Genomic DNA, 19,516 nt, shown 5'->3' on the forward strand with positions numbered 1-19,516 from the left:
AGGACACTGGCCTTGCCTGCAGCCAGTCCAGGTGTGAGCCACAGCTTCCCATATGGTCCCTGCACCGCACCTGGACAGAGCTAAGCACACAGAGTGCAGAGCCAGGAACAAGCCCTGAACACTGCCAGGTGTGACCTGAAAACGGATACGTACAGTAAAAGTAATGGAAGGAAACTAGAACAGCCAGAGAGAGGAAGCAGCAGAGCACCTGCTTTGCCTGCAGGAAACCCGGGTTCAGTCCCGGTCCATATGGTCCCCTGAGAATCACCCAGGGGTACCTCCCAGCACAGAACCAGGAGTCAGAAGAGGCAGGAGGGAGAGAAGAGAGAGTGTTTCAGTCCAGTGGCTTTTCCTTTCTTTTCTCTCGAGTGGTGATTCCCCGTACTTCTGCAAATAACCACTCTCCCAGCTTAGTCTTGGTGAGTTAGCACATTTCTTACAGCAGTATGCTCAGGTCCTGCTTTTCTGGAGGGCAGCGGTGAGGAACTGGTAGAATTCCAGGTAAGCCACAGGTGCCATGTGTCCTGGCAATAGAGAACGTCGGTTTTCATTCCAGCTCAGCACACCAGGAGCACACCACTCAGCAGGATTCCAGGGACTCACCAGAACATTGGGGTCACGCATTAGGAGAGCTGCTGTTAGATGCTGCTGTCCATGAGATGGAACTGGGGAAACTGAGTCATAAGCAGAAAAGGGATAAAACATGAAGTGGTCATTAATAAGTATGAAACTGGAAGCATGTTTCACACTGTGCTTGTGTGTGAACGCATTACTGTCGCGTCTGTGTTACATACAGCCAATATTGAAAGATCAGACACAGACTGATGATTGCCACAGAAAGGAAGGAAAAGAACGAGAAGGCCAAGTCCGGGGTTCTCTCACGCATCTGTGTGTTTAGGGAAACAAACCAGGGCTAGGGGCTGGAGCAATAGCACAGCAGGTAGGGCGTTTGCCTTGCACGCGGCCAACCCAGGTTTGATTCCCAGCATCCTATATGGTCCCCTGAGCACCGCCAGGGCTAATTCCTGAGTGCAGAGCCAGGAGTAACCCCTGTGCATCACCAGGTGTGATCCAAAAAGCAAAAAAAAAAAAATAACAAAAAACAAACCAGGACTATAAAGTGAATGCACTCAAACCATAAATGTTATCAACTAATAGTGCTAGGGCAGAGATCGACCAGAGTTGACAGAGGATAGTGGTGGAGGGCCAGGGTACTTCTATGGTCGTGCTGTCACGGTGACTTTGTATACCAATACTTATGAACTTAACTACTACCGTAACCCAATTACCTGGACCATGATACTAATCATTTTTAAAATAATAGCAAAGTTTCCCCTTTTTTAAGATCTCAGATTCTGATTTCATAACTACAAACATAATGCTAAGTTTTTTCCCATTTCAGAAAGGAACCTTAACCCCAAAGCAGCCTGCCTTAAGAGAAGGGAAGAAGAGAAAGTGTCTGCCGTATCAGCAGAGCCACCGACCACATTGCCAGGCGCCCATCCTGGGCTCAGTGAGACTAGCAACCCTGTGGGTCATATGTGAACGTCAGCCAGGTAAGCGTGTATATAAAAGGACAGTACAAGGAAGTCACCTGATTCATTCCAATTCAGCCTTTACATAGGTTCTCATTGCATATGTTAATGGTCATGTATGTTCAAAGTTACAATAATATGTCTTTCTATTGTAGAATCAGAATTAGAAATAGCTCACTGTTATTCTCTCCCAAGTGTGATAGATTCCTGTGATTGATAAAGAATGTTGTTGTCAGAGCAGGAGAGAATACAGCAATGGCCTTGCACATGGCCACCTGGGTTTGATGCCCAGCATCCCATCTGGTCCCCTGAGCACCGCCAGGAGCAACCCCTGAGCATCGCTGGGTGTGACCCAAAAAGAAAAAAAGTAGTTTTGTGTTTTGGGCCACACCGACCTATGCTCAGGGCTTACTTCGGGCTAAGTGCTGGGTATCAAACCCAGAATAGTGGCATGCAGGACAGATACTCTCCACGCTATGCACTCTGCCCAGCCCCTAGAATAAAATTTGTTTAATAAATTTATAGAAAGATACTACATACCAGAAACTGGGACTGGTGTGGAAATGATTACAAAACGGTCTCTTCCCTGAGAAACACGCAGTAGACCTGAGGTAGCTATGACCTAGGCCAGTCCGTGAGGGAGCTGGTATGGTGAACTGACTGCTGTAGCCATGTGTGCTCAAACATGGTCTCTCCATGAGGAAGTAGGTAGTCAAACCTCAGAGCTCATGTTTCACCAACTTAAAATTTCACTAACATCAAAGTTTGCATAATTGCCGTAATATGGCCCTGTTGGCCATGATCTCCTTAACAAGAAGAAATCATTCATGAGTCATTTAGCAGAATGCTGATGTAGTGTGAACTGGGGTTTAAGTGAGGCCCGTGCGGTGGTTCGTGTCTAGGAGAGTGTCTGTTTGCAATAGGAACGTCCTAACAGGCTCTCTTTTCTCCTCCACGCTTGCTGGCACAGCTTCAGAGTCCTCGCTAGGCTAGATAGAAGGTGACATCTCCTCAGAGGACTTGGACAGCTCAGAGTTTCTGAAGACACAAACCTGATAGGAGGGAAAAGGAAGATAAAAAACACTTGAAGCAAGAACGCCAATGTTCTTCCACGATCAAAGCCACTGGCCAACACTTGGCACCCGACGTGAAGATGGGAAGCTCATCTGACAGACATCAGCACAGCGTCCGGTGGCGAGCCGTGTCGCTTCTGCACAATCAGAGACTGTCTCGATCTCTCCACTGACTGTGGAAGTTGCCTTGTGCCTAAACTGAATTGACAAATGCATTGTAACTACAAATTTTATTTATTGTATGGAACTGTGAGGTCTACATGTAAAGGGAAAAGGTTAATGTGGAAAGCTGATGTACACTCAGCTGATGCCAGCATTCGTCAGAGCTGTTCACATGCAGAGAACAAAGCAGTGACAACCATTGGCCCTCAGCATTCCCGGCACACCTGTTAGTGTCTTAAGGGAAGGGAAAAGGCTCTCTTGCCCGTTCCTGTCCTTTTGCCATATAAATAGTGTTTTCCATGAAATAGGGAAATATTACTTGGTATAGCATTTCTTGCTCATTTTTTTTGTTTTACTTTCTCTTTGTGAGTGTTACATTTGGTCTATGAATCAGAAACGGTTCAGGGCCACAAGTCCCCTGTGCTGCCAGTGCTCCATATCCCCTCACCAGGACAAGCAGAAGCCATCTGTGACCAGAGCCTGGCTAAGATTTTTGAAAGGGAAAATTTTGTCCCCTAAATTTTCCCTCAGATAAACATTATTTTATTCTAATAATAACCAAGACTTTTCAAGCTTCTAGATTTCATAGAAAAGCTTGTAATAGCAAGAAGTATAAATTACAAGAGAAAAATCTACTTTTTAGAAATTGCTTTCTTTTCCAAGCAATAAGTACTACATACATACAGTACTTGTAAAGTGTTAGCTGTGAGTAAGCACAAAACAGACTTAAAATATAAAGATTTTTCAGACTATGATGACGGTGGTAAACATTAAAAAAAAAAAAATCCAGTAGTCCCCAAGGCAGGGAGTGTGATAAATGGACACACCACTCTCAGGCTCGTCACCTAATGGGGACAAGAGCAGTGGTCACTGTGTGCCCTTGTCCTAGCCTTGATTTCTCTGCCACTGGATGGCTGGCCACTGGGGAGGAGTTCAGCAGGTGACTTCATCAGTTGCTACCACCTGCCCCACCCCAAGAAGATGAGCCGGATTAGCGTTAAGCCAGCCCTGCGGTAAGGTACCATCTGTCTCCAGCCTTGAAGAGTTATAAGGTATCATAGTCACTTTGAACTTCCATGAAATTTGTCTTCCAACAGTCCTGGGAGAAAAAAAAAAAAAAACATGCTAAACAAGGTTGTCTTGGCGTACCTTAGAGCCAATATCAATAATGGCAATCAGCAAAGAGAAGGAAGGACCCAGATCACTTTGTAATGTAGAGATTCCTGTTAATTTGCAAGAACAAAAACAATTATGACAGAACCTTCGCTCCTCCAATCACAGTGATTCCTAACAAATCAGTCTTTCGTAGGCTTAGTGGATTTTTGGTTCTTTTAGTTGCATACAGGTCCATCAGACTCTCCGTGGCCTTGTTCGTTTCAGTGTTGGTCAGCTCAGCAGAAGTGTCACTTTCAAGTGTGCGTGAGCGTGCGCCGCTGCCCGGCCTTTCTCCTCGGGAGCTTGTGGTCTGTCTCGCTCTGTTAGACTTTGCAGTATGCCCAGAAGCTTTCCTTCATAAATAGAAAGAAAAACATTTGGCTTATTTTTCACTGTAGCTAGTCTTTTATACAATAATCTTGTAAGAAAATTTCTTGAATTCTAAATATTACTCTTTCTAGATTTTTGAAATCGAAAAGTTTTCAGTAAAAAGTTTCTTACTTTATTTTATTATATTAGGTAGTAAAAATGTAGGGTTATTTACCATAACCTGTTCATTAATATCAGAAATTTACAATAGCATTTTAAGACCATAGTAGGATCCTAGCTTACCGTGTAGTACCTATGGAGTATTGTAAGAGCTAATTGTCCGAGATGAATTGCTTCTCATCTTGTTCTCCAGTTTCCATTGTTGGTTTATTGCAGATTTGTATCCTGTGTCAAATTCAAGGTATTATTGATAAACCTTTTCAACCAGCAGCAAGAAGTTCAAAGGTTTTTCTGTCGCTATAACAGAAATCACAATATGTATATAACATTTATGTAGCAATAAATGTGCCATCTTTTTTTAATATAGTGAACTGGTGAATTTTTCACATTCCATTTTCAGAAAATAATGCATTTTATTTCCTACATGTCTCTTCTAAAATGCCTAACACTGCTTTGCTTTTCTTTCCCTGGCCAGTTTTATTGATATGTAATTGACATCTTAACAAGTTTAAGGTGCTCAGTGTAGTTGGATCTGTGGCAGCATTGTGAAATGATTACCACACGGATGTTAGTTCACACACCATCCCTTCCCATAGTCACTTGCTTTTTTCATATGTGTTGGGGGGAATAATTTTAAGGCCCACACAGCTTTGCAGCTAGTTACATTAGCTACAAGATGATTTGGAAAACAAGTTTCCCAATTAGAGGACAGACTCGGGCTTGTGGGATTCCATGGATAACCTGACTGGTAGCTTCTTGGGGTTGTGTCTTTCTTCTCTCACCTTTTTTTTCCCCTTTTTCTAAAGGCAGCCCAGATAACAGTAGAATTGTTAGAATCAACTAATTGCAGTTCTAGAAGAATTTTTTTTTTTAAGATAGGCAAAGACTTTGAGGACTTTTCAAGTTACATTCTTCTAACTACTTTCATATGTGTAATGTCCATTTTCTCACAAAATCCCTGTTATTTACTTTTGTCACATGAACATTTTCTGCTTTTGTACCAGTTTTTACCCACACCCAAAATGTGCATAATGATTATGCATAAGGACCTCATGCCAGTCAAGTGCTTGAGGTTTTTTCTTTTTTGTTTTTGCTTTTATCTTTTGGAGGTGGGCATGAGGGTGGTTGGGACTACTTGAAAAACTTTCCTGGGACCTGTGTGCAAGACACTCCAAGGGGCCTGGAAAATTGAATTATGAGACCCACTGTTCATTGGGAGCCCAAACAGATCATTTTACTGCTTGTAGGATGCAACAGACTTTTTATTCTTCTCTATGCAAAGTTATAAATTAATTTTAAAATATCTTAATCTAAGGAGAAAATAGTGTTGGGACTAAAATGAAATCTGGAGGCCAGGCCGACTGGTGTGTCAAAACCAGAGCCCCCAGAAGCATGTGTCTTTTAGAGCACATAACCGGACAGAACAGGACACCTAAAACTGACCAGATTTCCCAGTATTTATTTTATCTTTCTCTTTACAAATCTTAGAGCTGGAATTGGGACTCAGAGGTGGAGCACTTGCCTTGAGTTGTGTGAGGCCCTGGGTTCTGCCCTCTGCTACCACACACACAAAACAGACCTGTAAACCAATTCTGTTCAGTGACTTTATTTTCCTCTCCTCTAGTTCATATATATTTTTCTTTGTTGAAAATTTCTATTTTAAATAAACTCTCAGTATATCAGTATGCCATGTTGAAGCTTAAGATTGTTGGCCTTGACCTCAGTCTCCATTCAAATCCAAGTTCAGCGTCTGATTGGCTTCACTCCCCACTGAAGAATGAAGATACGTGGTAGAATTGGGACTCCTAGAAGATAGTGTCTGAAAAGCTCTGCCATGGTTCCAGCCAGAAGATGAGTTCTCAGTAAATGATTGCAGGGAAAGTAGGGTTGGACCACACCTTAGCGCCCAGAATTACTGGGGGTGCCAGGGGCCATCTGTGGTACTGGGGATTCAAACCTAAGTCGTGTCTACAACGGCAGCATGCAAGGATGGTGTTTTCTCTACTGTGCTACCTCTCTGACCCTAGTACATGATTTTCTGTTTGTGGGCCACTCCTGGCTATGCTCAGGAGTTACTCCTGGCAGGGCTCAGGGGACCATATGGGATGCCAGAAATTAAACCCAGGTCAGCTGCATGCAAGACCAGTGCCCTACCACTGTACTATTGCTCCAACCTGCAAATACATTTTTTTTTAAGTAGCTTTCCTTAAAACCTGCTCTCAGAATGATTCTCAACCATACCTCAACAGGTGGAAATGTCTATAGAAATCAGCAATCTCTGAGGGCAGTTCCGTGAAATGCTTTCAGCCACCCGCTATGTTCTCTGAGGACACTGAAGCCTTTGAATTGCAAAAGGGTGGGCCGTCCTTCCCAGTCACCTCGAATGGGTTGGCAGCTCATCAGTGCCCAGAGAAGGAGCACATGTGGGGAATGGAGGGAGCAGGCAGGGCTGAGAGGTGGAGGGATGGTTTGTGCCTCTGAGCAAGCCCTGACCAGCCAGTGGGGTTCAAGCAGGGCCTCACCAAGGGCTCTGTGGGCAGAAGTGGTATGTACCAAGGACCTGGGGGGGGGGGCTCCCTGACCCTCCTGGGGACGTTGCCCCACTGTCCCCAGCACCCAGAGCTCACACATATCCGACATGGGGGCATGCGTGGGCATGGGATTACCTGGCTGCGTGTTTCTACCTGCTAGTGTAGAGTAGCCAGAAGAGTTCGTCTGCACTCTCTGGCCTGTGCCTTTCCTTCCCCTCCCCGGTGAATCAGGGGTCCTGCTGCTCCCTGGGAGGGCTGTGCTTCTGGGCGGCCAGTGGCAGAGGCTCTGGGGAACCCTCTGGGCCATTGTGTTCCTGGGCACTGTGAGTGTGACAATCGAGGCTGCCAAGCCTTTCAAAGCAAAACTGTTGCAGCCCAACAAAACAAGCATGCCAGACGTTTCTTAACAGCAGTCCCGAGATTAGACAACGGCTTAGGCTCTTGCCTTACACATGACGAACCTGGGTGCCATGCCTAGCACCACATGGTCCCCCAAGCACTTCCAGGTATGGCCCCAAAACAAAAACGCAAAAACAAGGACCAGGCTCCATGGCTTACAGGCCTGCTTTGCATGCATAAGGCGAGTTCAGTCCCCAGTGTCACTGCATGTGCCCGTCAGGGTCCTGGCAGCTTGGCACCACTGCCACAACAGCAGGCACCATGATGCAGTGTCACCATGACAGGACATGTGCAGCCCTCAGAGATGACGGCACCAGCGACAGGCAGGATCTCCGCAGGTGAAGCCTGGGGAGCCACCCCACCCCCACAACTGCCACAGGTGTCTCGTGACCTCTGCTCACCAACACAACCAAGGAAAGGTGGTAAAGGTGAAAAGTAAAACGAACATTCCCAGAACATCTATAAAAAAATCTCAAGGGGCAGAGCCAGAGTACAGCAGGGAGGGCGCGTGTTTTGCACGTGGCTGCCCTGGGTTCGATTTCTAGACCAATTCCGTATGGTCTCCCAAGCCCACCAAGAGTGACCCCTGAGCCCAGAACCAGGAGTAAGCCCTGAGCACTGCCAGGTGTAGTCCCCCAGAAACCATCTCTTAGTGGTGGAATAAAATTACTTCTTGACGGCAAACTCAAGGCTCACTTTATTGACTGTGATGAATTGAAGCCTTAGGGACTCCAAAGACAACTGCAATCTCTTGGTGAGAGCCAGGGATAAGGCTCAGAATTAGAGCACCACCAGAAAAATAATAACCTAAATAAACAGAAACAAAACATCAGGCACACTCTGCTTTGGAATTGCTACGTCCCATCCTGGGGGCATGTTACTTCGCTGGGCCACGATGGCCTCTGCAGTCCAGCACTTGGTGGGGAAGCCTGGAACGTCACCCATTCCCCAGCACCACAGACCAAAGAGGAAAACATTTTCAAGTCCACATTTCTTCTCTGGGTTTTCCAGAGTCTCCTGGGATAGAAGCACACTGTATCTCCCCCGAAGATACACCCTGCCGAGACCGAAACGGCACAGGTGAGCGGAAGCCACACCTGCACACCTGCATTCCGGGCAGGGCGACTCACCAGCTCCTACGCCCTCTGCAAGCCCAAGTCATGCCCAGTCCTGGGACGCTGGCCTGTAGTAGCACCTCTGGTCAGTGTCCCTAGTGTCTGCCCCTCAGAACCCCAGGGATCATCTGTGAAACTCCACAGCGGCCTTGCGGACCTCCTGCCTTCTTTTTTGTTTTGTTTTGTTTTGCTTTGCTTTTTGGGTCACACCTGGCAATGCACAGGGGTTACTCCTGGCTCTGCACTCAGGAATCACCCCTGGCGGTGTTCAGAGGACCATGTGGGATGCTGGGGATCAAACCCGGGTCAGCCGTGTGCAAGGCAAACGCCCTACCCGCTGTACTATTGCTCTAGTCCCTTCTGCCTTCTTTGAGGGGGGGCTCCTGCTAGCACCCTAGCCCCTCCTTGTAGCTCCGACTCTCAACACTGTCACTGATCAACACTGATAGTGCCCAGAGCATGACCTCACCTGGGGAGGGAAGAGATCCACCTGCCTGGTTCCCAGCCTAATCCCCAATTAGGCACAGGGAGAAAGGAGAGGGAGCACAGGGGAGCTGTTTTTTCTGGAGAGCCATCCACGGCCGTCCAGAGATGGCGGGAAGGACAGGACTCAGCAGGTAGACAGGTCACAGCCAGCACCTGCAACCCGGGCGGCACACAGGGGGTGGCTGAGAAAGTGTAGGACTTGTGCCTGGCACCTTGCCCAAGGGTGCAGACAGAAGTACTTTAGGGCAGGAGGCTGGGAAATGCTGCCTGAGCTTGCCCCACCGTGAGCGCTGAGGAAACCAGTAGAAAAGAATTCAGGGGCCAAAGAGGAAAGACAGGGGCTTGGGTGCTTGCCTGGCACGTGGCAAACCCAGGTTAGGTGCCCAGAAGCCTTGCCAGGAGTGGTCCCTGAACACAGCAGGAATCAGCCACGAGCCCCACCAGATGTGTCCACGCTCCACGGCAGAGAATGCAGCACTGCAGAATGGGGGGGTGGGGCAGGGGCTGGGGGGAGAAAGGTTGGAGTGAGGAGGGACTAATTGTGACTCACCTAGAAATAGAAAAGGAACCATTTCTAGTGTTGGGAAGCAGAAGCATCTCATGCTATTGCTGTCATTTTCTAGAACTTTCCGGCCAGGATTGATAGCCCCAAGCCCCTCCCTGATGGTAGGGAAGGCAACGAAAGCTGAATGCACCTGGAGCGTGGAGCTGCGGCGTGTGGCCCAACCACCTCATCTGGGTGGGCGCCAGTTCCCGCTCCATCACCCTCCTGGCCAGCAGGGCTGGGAGGGAGTGGAGGACTCTCCAGGGTCTGCATGGCAGGCCTCCTGGCGCCCCTGAGGAAAGAGGGTGGCTCGAGGAGCAGTGCATGGGCTGCTTCACTGTGCCACATTCTCCAGAGACCTATCAAGGCCCTGGCACAGGTGGCGGGGAGGCAGGTAAGAGCCCAGGGCGCACAGTGTGACCCAAAGGACAGCAGGTCCAGGGACATCCCAGTGAGCACCCTGGCCCCGGAGGCCCTGCGGGACAGCGGATTTCCCAGTGGGCACACAGCATTTTCCCTGGACATGCAAACAGACTTGGCGTTTTGCTTTTCATTGTTCTTTTTTTCTCTTTTGGGGGGTCGGGGGCACAGCCAGCAGTGCTCAGGGGTTACTCCTGGCTCTGCACTCAGGAATGACACCTGGTGGGGCTTGGAGAGCATATGGGGTGCAGGGGTAGAACCTGGATAAGCCACGAAGAAGGCAAATGCCCTCCCCACTGACCATCGCTCTGGCCCTGATTGGCATTTTGGGAGGTAGACATGCCCATCCCCACCCCACAGCAGGTGGCCCTGGTTTAGGGGCTGTCCCTGTCCCTGGCGTGGGGCTCCACTTCCTCCAGACCTTCCTGTGACACTGCCCTTTCTGAGAGCAAGCAGAATGGAGGGGTGGGGGGGAGGAGTGTGGGTGACATGTCTTGATTTGCCCAGGGAGGCTGATAATGGGGAGAAAGAGGCCTGCCAACAGGTTAGGAGAAAAGTGCGTTTTGCAAGACCTGGAGGGTGTAGGGTGGGGGAGGGGCCTCAGGGGACCTGTTTAGAGTCTGTCAGTCTGTCTAAACACAGTGATTAGGAGATACCTTTGTAGTGGCATGAAAGGATGGAGCGGTAGGAAGACATCAAAGGACAGGAGAGAGGAACAGCTGGGCAGGGAGGGCCCTTCAGGAGCAGGGGGGCCTGTGAACATTTTGAGGTGCCTTTGTAGCTTCCCCACAAAAACTTTCTCTGGCCCTTTAACACCCTTCCCCAGACCTAGCTCTGAGTGAAGGCTGGACTCCCTAAAATCACCTTCTCAAAAGCAAGTTCCTACCATCAGGAGAAACTCCACCACCGCTGCTCCCACTTTTCTTCCTGAGACCTCCCTAGAGGACGTAGGTTGAGGGGGCAGCTGGGCAAGCTGGGGTGCAAGAGGTCCCACAGGTACTGGCTGGGCTACCCCAAACAAGCCACCTGACTTCTCTGAGTGTGAACTGCCTCAGTCACAGAGTTCTGAGCCTCACAGAACACAGCACAGCAGGAAGGCACTTGCCTTGCACATGGCCAACCTGGGTTGAATCCACAGGACCCCATATGGTTCCCTGAGACTTGTCCAGAGTGATACCTGAGTGTAGAGCCAGAAGTAAGCCCTGAGCACTGCCAGTGTAGACAAAAACAAAAACAAAAAAAAAAAAAAACATAACCCTCATCACAAAGCAGTGATCTGTGTGTGCTTATAAGAAGTGTCAGCAAAGTCGCTACAGGTCCCACCCAGGAAGCTCAGAAGTCTGAACTCATGGACTCCCCATTCCTGAGGGAACACAGGTGACAGCCAACCAGAACCTGTGGTAAGGGAGAGCAAGCTGGGACACGCAGCAGGCAGGAGGGAGCCCAGCAGAGGCCCCACTCCCAGCAGCTGCACGCCTGACACTGCGAGGGTGCAGAGACAGTGAGAGCGTCATCGCTTCCTCCCGTCACCCGCCTTGGGTGCTCAGGGAGAAACAAACGGTTTAATGCCAAGGTAGTCTTTGAAGCTCCTTTGCATCCTTTAATCAGCGAATCCGAGACAAAGGGGGCATTTATCTTGATCATGGAGTATAAAACTGAATGGAATTCTTTTAGAGGATGTATAATTTATAAAAATATCATGTGCAGGGGCTGGAGCAATAGCACAGTGGGTTTGCCTTGCACACGGCCGACCCAGGTTCGATTCCCATCATCCCTGAGCACCGCCAGAGGTAATTCCTGAGTGCAGAGCAAGAGTAACCCCTGTGCATTGCTGGGTGACCCAAAAAGCAAAAAACAAAACAAAACAAAAATATCATGTGCAGGGGCTAGAGCGATAGTAGAGAAGGTAGGGTGCTTACCTTTGCCATGACCAACCAGGGTCCCCGAGCCCTGTCAGGAGTAATTCCAGAGTGCAGGGCCAGGAGTAAGCCCTGAGCACTACCGAGTGTGGCCCCCAAACCGATATTTATTATGAATATGTATATCACTTGTCCCTTGTATCACTTGTCATCCCGTTGATCTTCGATTTGCTCGAGCGAGCACCTGTAGCATCTCCATTCATCTCTGTCGTGTGCTAGTGTAGCCCAATGGTATCTGCTCGCTCCAGGAATACGAAGAGCCTCAAACCGTTCATTCAGGGTTTTGACGAAGAAGTCGGACCATCTCACAGGTGGGCGGCCACACGGTCTTTTGATGTCACGTGGAATCCAGTCAGTAACAGCTCTAGTCCAGCGGTCATCTCTGAACCACATTACGTGTCCGGCCCATCTGATTTTTGACGCTTTGGCAAACGAGACAGTGTCCCTGATTCTTTCTTTTTTTAAAAATTTTTTATTAGAGAATCACTGTGATGTACAATTACAAACTTATGGACTTTTGTGTTTGCATTTTCCTCATACAGTGATCGTTTACCCACCCCTCCACCAGTGCCCATTCACCTCCACCAATGATCCCAGTATCCCTCTCACCACCCCCACCCCATCCCCCACCACCCCACCCTGCCTCTGTGGCAGGGCATTCCCTTTTGTTCTCTCTCCTTTTGGGTGTTGTAGTTTGCAATACTGAAAGTAGACTATGACCGAACGTGAAGGCCACTCAATACCTTTATTGCAAACTACAACGTCCCTGATTCTTGATCATCAACGAAGGTCGAAACTCCAGATTCCTTTTTTCACTTGAGTGAAACGTGATAGATCAAACATAGCTCTTGCGATTCCTCTTTGGAATACCCAAAGAGTGTTCTCATCCTGTTTTCATAGGGCCCAGGTCTCTGAGGCATGTGTTAGTGCAGGAAGAACGGTGGAGTCGAAAAGATCTGCCCAGAGCCAGAGGTTCTTTGTTTCTCAGGAACATTGTCTTCGTGAGATTCAGCTGCAGCCTGACCTTTCCATATTCACAGTCAAAGTCAGCCAGTATTCATGCCGCTTGACTAATGTTTGGTGTTATTAGAACGATGTCATCAGCAAAGCGAAGGTGATGTAGTGGCCAACTGGCTATCTTCACTCCCATTCCTTCCCATTACAGTTATCTCATGATGTTCTTGAGGGTGGCACTGAAGAGTTTCAGTGAAATGGTATCACCCTGACAAACCCCTCTCTTTCTGTCAATGATCACTTCCTTGTAGAATGGTGAGATCCTGGTGGTGAATCTGTAGTACAGCTCATGGAGGATCTTGATGTACTGAGTTTGAGCGCCCTGTTTTGCTAGGGCTTCGATGACCACTTCAGTCTCAACAGAATCAAAGGCCTTCTTTAAATCGATGAACGTTAGACAGAGAGGCATCTTGAACTCTCGCAAAATTTCAATGAGCTTGGTCACCGTGTGGATATGGTCGATGGTGCTGAATCCTTTTCGGAACCTGGCTTGCTCGCATGGTTGTCCTTCATCTAGTGTTCTGCCTATTCTATTCAGGATGACTCGAGTGAACAACTTGTAGACGACAGACAACAGGCAGTTTGGGCGATAGTTAACGATGTCGTGGATGTCTCCCTTCTTGTATAACAGAACGGTCCTGCTGGTTTTCCATTGGGACAGAACCACCAATAGAAAACTCCAGGCTGCTTTCCAGACACTCGGAACAACCCTCACGAATGAGTGAAGCCCCACAGAACCACGTAAAGCAGAACTTTGCAACCTTGGACTCCAGGCTCAACGAGACCCGAAAAGAAGAGTCTCTGTCTGCCTCCTCCAATCTCTGGCGCTCCAAGGATCAAACCCAGATGCCCCACCCTACCAGAGCCAGATAAATACGTCACCGGCAGACCTCCACTACCTTCACTACCCAGCCACCACAACACTCTAGGCCGCTTTCCAGACAGCATCATAAGACAATACCCATTTTCCATAATTTTTGCACCATGTTTGATGGGGTTCAAATATGGTATGAATCATGGGAATACCTGTAAGAGTGATTGGAGGCCACCCTAAAAGCCTCCATCCCTCTTGGAGAACCCAGTAAGCTACCGAGAGTACCCCGCCCACACAGCAGAGCCTGGCAAGCTACCCATGGCATATTCGATATGCCAAAAACAATAACAACCATGGACCTCATCCACTTGACGCCAAAAGAGCCCCCAATACGGCAGCATTAAGAAGGATGAGCAAGGAGAGGCTGATAAAATCTCAGGGACAAACTAGACTGCCAAAACAAAGAAAGACTAAAATGACTTTCTGTACTTTCAATGCACATATGCTGGCATTGGAAGCATCCATCGAGGACCTGATGGTGCAAGCACAGAAGATCAAGTACGATATCATTGGTCTGACCGCAACAAGAAGGCATCAATCACATCATGCCATTTTCGACACTGGAGAAGAACTGTTCCTCGGAATATACGACAACAGAGGCGTTGGTGGTGGTAGTGTCCTTTTCAACAGAACTTGGCCATGAGCATTGATTCATTTGAATGCCTAAAAACCCGAATCAGACAATTATGCTTGAATAGATGTGGCTCACTGCTGGCAGTTTCTATCTTCGTCATCTACGCACCAACATCCAACTACGATGAAGAAGAAATTGAGAAGTTCTACGTGAAGCTGGAGAAGTTCTATAAAAAAGACCACACCTTCTACAAGATCATTGTCGGTGATTTTAATGCCAAGATAGGACCAAGAAGGTCGCCCAAAGAACTCCATTGGAACCCATGATCTACAATGGAATGAACAGGGTGAGAGACTGTCTGAGTTCATCATGTCGAGCAAGACCATCCATGGTAGCTCACAGTTCCAGAAGGCCAAATCTAAACGTTGGACATGGGAGTCTCCCGGTGGACAGTTCCACAATGAAACTGGACACATCATATTCAATTGAAGGTTTTGCCTGACCAATGTCGCTGTTGTCCCAAAATTCCAAATGGGATTGGACCACTGTCTCCTTCATGCAAAATTCTACTTCACAGAGCTGTCTCTAAAGTTTAAGAAGAGAACTCCCAGAATGACCACCAACTGGTAACTCTTTGGCACTATTGTGGCAACGTGGGAAGATGCCATCATTGACAACATTGACGAGGAATACTGGTTCAGCACCTCCATGACTGTGAATGCTGAGAATGGGAAAGCCACAGATGCCTGTCTTCAGAAACTCTCAAGCTCATTCGCCAACATGGTTTGGCATGAGCCTCAAGCAATCACAAGCTAACATCTGAGCTCGAAAAGCTGTGCAGAGAAGTGATAAAGGAAGACCTCAAAGAGAGAAGAGCAGCAGTGTTGACCATTGCAGCAGAAGCCGGGAAAAGTATTCGCAACACCTGCCTGTCCTTCGCCAACTACAAGACCAAGATGACTGCCCTCCGATGTCCTGATGGATCTATCACATCTTCCAGAAGGGCAATGGAGAGGATTATTCACGACTTCTACACCGATCTCTTTGACATCTACCTGCCCACATACCAAATTCCGAAGGATGGATATGTTGTTCCCAATGTCCTCCCTTCCGAAATCTGACATGCCATTTCATCGGTAAAGACGCATACAGCACCCGGTCCAGACAAGGTCAGACCCAAACACCTGAAGAACCTGCTGCCAGTACTCATCAATACACTGGCTCGGCTCTTCACACACTACCTGTCTGTATGCAAGTTCTGTCCCAATGGAGTAGGTATATATTATGAATATTCATATATATGTATATATTCACACACACATACAAATACATGTCATTTCATTTGTGAATCAATTAGGACATTTGGACATCTATAAGGAGCTTTATCAACTTCCTTATCTTCAGCAGATAAAGGAATAAGTTGCAAATATAATTTTTAATATTGTTACTCTTCCATCTGTGTCCCAGACTGTTTCTTTACCTGTATTACTGATGTTAAGTACTTACCCTATTTTCAAAGATTTTTTAAAAAGAAAGAAAGAGAGAAACAAAAGAAGAAAGCGAGAAACAGGGAAGGCAGGTTTCCAAACCAGACCTTAGTTCTAGGGCTCATAGATCAGCTCTTGACCTTGTGAGACTGTGTGGCAATGAGTCCGATTCCCTGAGGTTCCACATGCAGAGTGCAATCCTGCAGCCCTGCAGTCCTGCAGTCTGGCATCCCAGTGAAACCTGGAAACAAAGCATCTCGGTTTTGTGTCCATCCCCTCACCCCCAGTTATTCGAGTATCAGTACTTTTTATTCATCTTGGTTTTGTGGGTGAGGTTCCCCATGTCCCTGGCTGGGGCGGCCCTCCCCTCAAGAGCTTTGACTCTGCATCTCATCTCCTCTGGCTTACCCGCAGGCATGCCAGCTCTTGTGGGCGAAAGAACTGTGCCTCTGTTCCCGGGACCCAGAACCAGGACCTCTGCTGTGTGCAGCCCCGGGCAGCAATGGCCTCAGGCCAGGCGTTAGCAAGGAGCGTGGGGAAGCCTGAAACCACAGATACCGGTGATGTTACTTTTCAGAGCCCCTGGGCAAAGTGGGACCATTTTTGCTTACTTAGGCCACACTGACTGGCAGTGCTGGGGGGGGGGGGGCCTGCACACTCAGCGCTGGGGCTGGGCAATTGCTCCCAGGGATTCTAGGAGGCCATGTGCCAACTTCGGAACCCGGGTCCCCTGCACGCAGAGCCAGTGTTCTGGCCCTCCACCTGTCTCTCCAGCTCAGAGGACAGCTGTGTGTTTTCTTTGCATTGTTTGCAGGGCTGGAGCGATAGCACAGAGGGTAGGGCATTGACCTTGCACGTGGCCAACCTGGGTTCAATTCCTCCGCCCCTCTTGAAAAGCCTGGCAAGCTACCAAGAGTATCCTGCCCACATGGCAGAGCCTGGCAAGCTTCCCGTGGCATATTTGATATGCCAAAAATAGTAACAATAAGTCTCATAGTGGAGACGTTACTGGTGCCCGCTCGAGCAAATTGATGAACGACGGGACAATAGTGCTACAACAGTGCTGCAGTTTGCGGTGCCAGGATGGAACCAGGGCTGAGACTCGGGCAGGGGTCCTAAACAAAGCCCCTGGGCAGGGGATTCAGTCTTGCATTCCCTCTGGTGTTGGTTGGTTGGTTGCTGATTTGCTGTGTGAGCTTAAGCAAGTTGCTTAACTCACCTGGGCTTCATTTTCACCTCTGTAAATCATGAGGAAGTTCCATCCCAGAGGCAAGGTGCTGGGCCCCATCTTCCTCCCACTGGCCTCAGAGGGAGGCCTGTCCCCTGTTGTGGCCATGTTCCCTCTGCTGATTTCTTGTCCTCCTCCTTGTGTCTGCCTACAGGAGTGGGCACGTGCGGGTGGGGACCCCAGAAAAGCCTCTCCCAGTGGGGGTCCTTTCCCTCTTGGCAGTGGTTTGACTTAAGGCCTCTGGTTCCCGACTGCACTCAAGGGCTGTTCCTGGCAAGGCTGCCGGGGAGCCCCCACTGGCCTAGGGGGTCCCTGGACCCAGCACAGCCCCTCTCTGTGCGCTCGAGACGAGGCCAGCAGAGACAGTGGCAGGAGGCGGGGTCCTCTCCTCCACCTGGAGCCACTCTCCCCAGGACCCTCCTGAGGGCTGGGGCCTGCCCAGCATCCCCAGCGCCTTGCACCTGCCCACTGCCGAGCTTCATGCCCAGGCCCCATGCACAAGAGGCCCTGGGGCTGCTTGGGGTGCCCACAAATGGGGGGCGCAGCCACAGTCTTTCCTGTACCCATCTACCCACCCAGCTCATGTCATCCTGAGGGACAGGCAGAAGTCCAGTCTTGGGGTGCAGGGCCCCGATTCTGACAATCTCTGGGGCGCTTTACTGCATTCCATAGGCTGACCCCTCACCTGCCTGCCCTGCCCGTGTGCCTGACCCCAGGATCCCACCCAGCACACAGGGTCGGTCCCCAGAAGGCCACTGTGCTGTAGGGGACGTTTCTGAGTCTCAGGTCACAGGAAGCAACTGCCTTGTTTGGATCCTGCACTGCAGAGGTCCCAGAGCCACCCCAAGGAGTGACCCCTGAGCCCAGAGCCAGGATTAAGCCCCGAGCATGGCCAAATTCCCCAAAGTATGCAAATAATAATAATTATCTAGTCACGATCACGAAATCGCAAAATTATCTAGTAAATAAAGAAAATCTAGGGAGAGAGGCATCCTCAAGACCTTGTGCTTCATGTCACCCCCTGCTCATCCCAAACCCCAGGAGTGATCCCTGAGTACTACTGGGTATGGCTCAAATCCTTCCCTACCAAAAATAACAAACCAAAAAATCATAAGAAACAAACTTCTAGGTCTGAGGAAATGTGGCTCATCTGTATACCAACACAGTTGTGAAATACAACCTTTGCGGGAATGGCAGTGAGCCCCTGCATCGGCTGACGGCCGGCTGGCTTCTTCAAGGAGGACGCAGGACCCGCCTCTGGCCTGGTCGTGGCTACATCTCTCTGCTTCTCCTCTTCTCCCTTACCCAGACTGTGTGCTGCTGGCATCATGAGAGAGCAATCAGCCCCGGCCCCACCTCACCTCTGAGACACAGACTCACCTCTGCCCACCGTGTTCCTTCAGCGTCAGACGCTGGGAGCATGGACTGGCTGTGCTGGGCTGGACTGGTGGCCGCCTCCACTAGCCCTGTCCCCCACCTCTCTGAAGCCCTGCTTTGCCCCCTGCGGAAGGCCTCCTCAAACCCCCTCTCATGTTGGTGTCAGCGTCCACCATGTCCCCATCCCTCAGTCCACAGCTCTGACCTTCTCAGACACTGGGAAACCTGGATCTACCTGGTCACCTTGCCCTATTCCTGGGGAAGGCGCAGACCAGCTTATCTGGACCAGGATTGGACTTGCCCCAGCTCTGAGGCCAAGATTCCAGGGCCAGGGCCTGATACAGGACCAGGGTCCTCAGATGGCCCTGCCAGCTCTCCACGTCACCTCCTCAGCTCTGAACCTGTGTGGAAGATGGACCCTTGCACTGGGCAGACCCACCCCAAACCCCTCACTCTCTGTTGATTTAGGGCCACATCCAGAGGTATTCAGAGCTGGCTCCTGGCTTTGCGCTCTGGGGTCACTCCTGGAGGGGCTGGGGCCCTTTGTTGGTCACCTTCAAGGCAAGCGCCTGCCCTGCCCTGTCTGGTCCCTCACCCCCACAGCTTTTTTTGGCACGTCCCTTCTCAGGCCAGTCACCAAGCACAGCTGTGACCAAGCTCCTGGGCTGAGAACCTTATTCTCACACCTGTCCTCTTATTTTCCTGTAAGGTGGGGTGACACCGGTACACATTCAAGGAATCAGGTTCCTTCAAAATGTAAAGAGGAGAAAAGTGGAAAAGATTAACATTTTCAAAAAAGAATGATTCAGGGGCTGTAGGGAGGGTAACAGGCAAGTAAGTGCTCGAACCCCCCATGAGAAAAGGGCAGTTCCAGGCTGGGGAATGGGCTCCAAGGTGGGGCCTGCACTTAGCCCCCACCCCGCATACCCCAGGCACACTGGAAGGGGGTAGCCAGAGCACAGCTAGATATGGCGTTAGAATTGAGGCCAGCCCTCCAAAACCTGTATGTGTAGGGCATGTGTGTGTGGTATTTCTGTGTGTATATATATAGTATGTGATACAGAGTGTGCATATAGTGTGATATTTGTGTATTGTGTATGATAGAGTATATATGGTTTATATACACACTGTATG

At 49.3% G+C, this 19,516-nt stretch overlaps 1 protein-coding gene across 9 annotated transcripts in view; it reads left to right on the forward strand.

Moving 5' to 3' along the window:
- The window catches only part of TCF12 (transcription factor 12), a 370,531-nt gene extending 365,751 nt beyond the window's left edge, over positions 1 to 4,780 (forward strand). For all 9 annotated transcript variants that reach the window (XM_055118052.1, XM_055118054.1, XM_055118050.1 and 6 more), the window contains 2 exons: positions 1,403 to 1,556; positions 2,506 to 4,780. In XM_055118052.1, the coding sequence (XP_054974027.1) occupies positions 1,403 to 1,545 (143 nt within the window). In that variant the 3' untranslated portion in view covers positions 1,546 to 1,556; positions 2,506 to 4,780. The remainder of the gene's footprint in view (positions 1 to 1,402; positions 1,557 to 2,505) is intronic.
- Positions 4,781 to 19,516: the final 14,736 nt, after the last annotated feature.

The sequence above is a fragment of the Sorex araneus genome, chromosome 10, assembly GCF_027595985.1.
Source record: "Sorex araneus isolate mSorAra2 chromosome 10, mSorAra2.pri, whole genome shotgun sequence".
Classification (NCBI taxonomy): domain Eukaryota; kingdom Metazoa; phylum Chordata; class Mammalia; order Eulipotyphla; family Soricidae; genus Sorex; species Sorex araneus.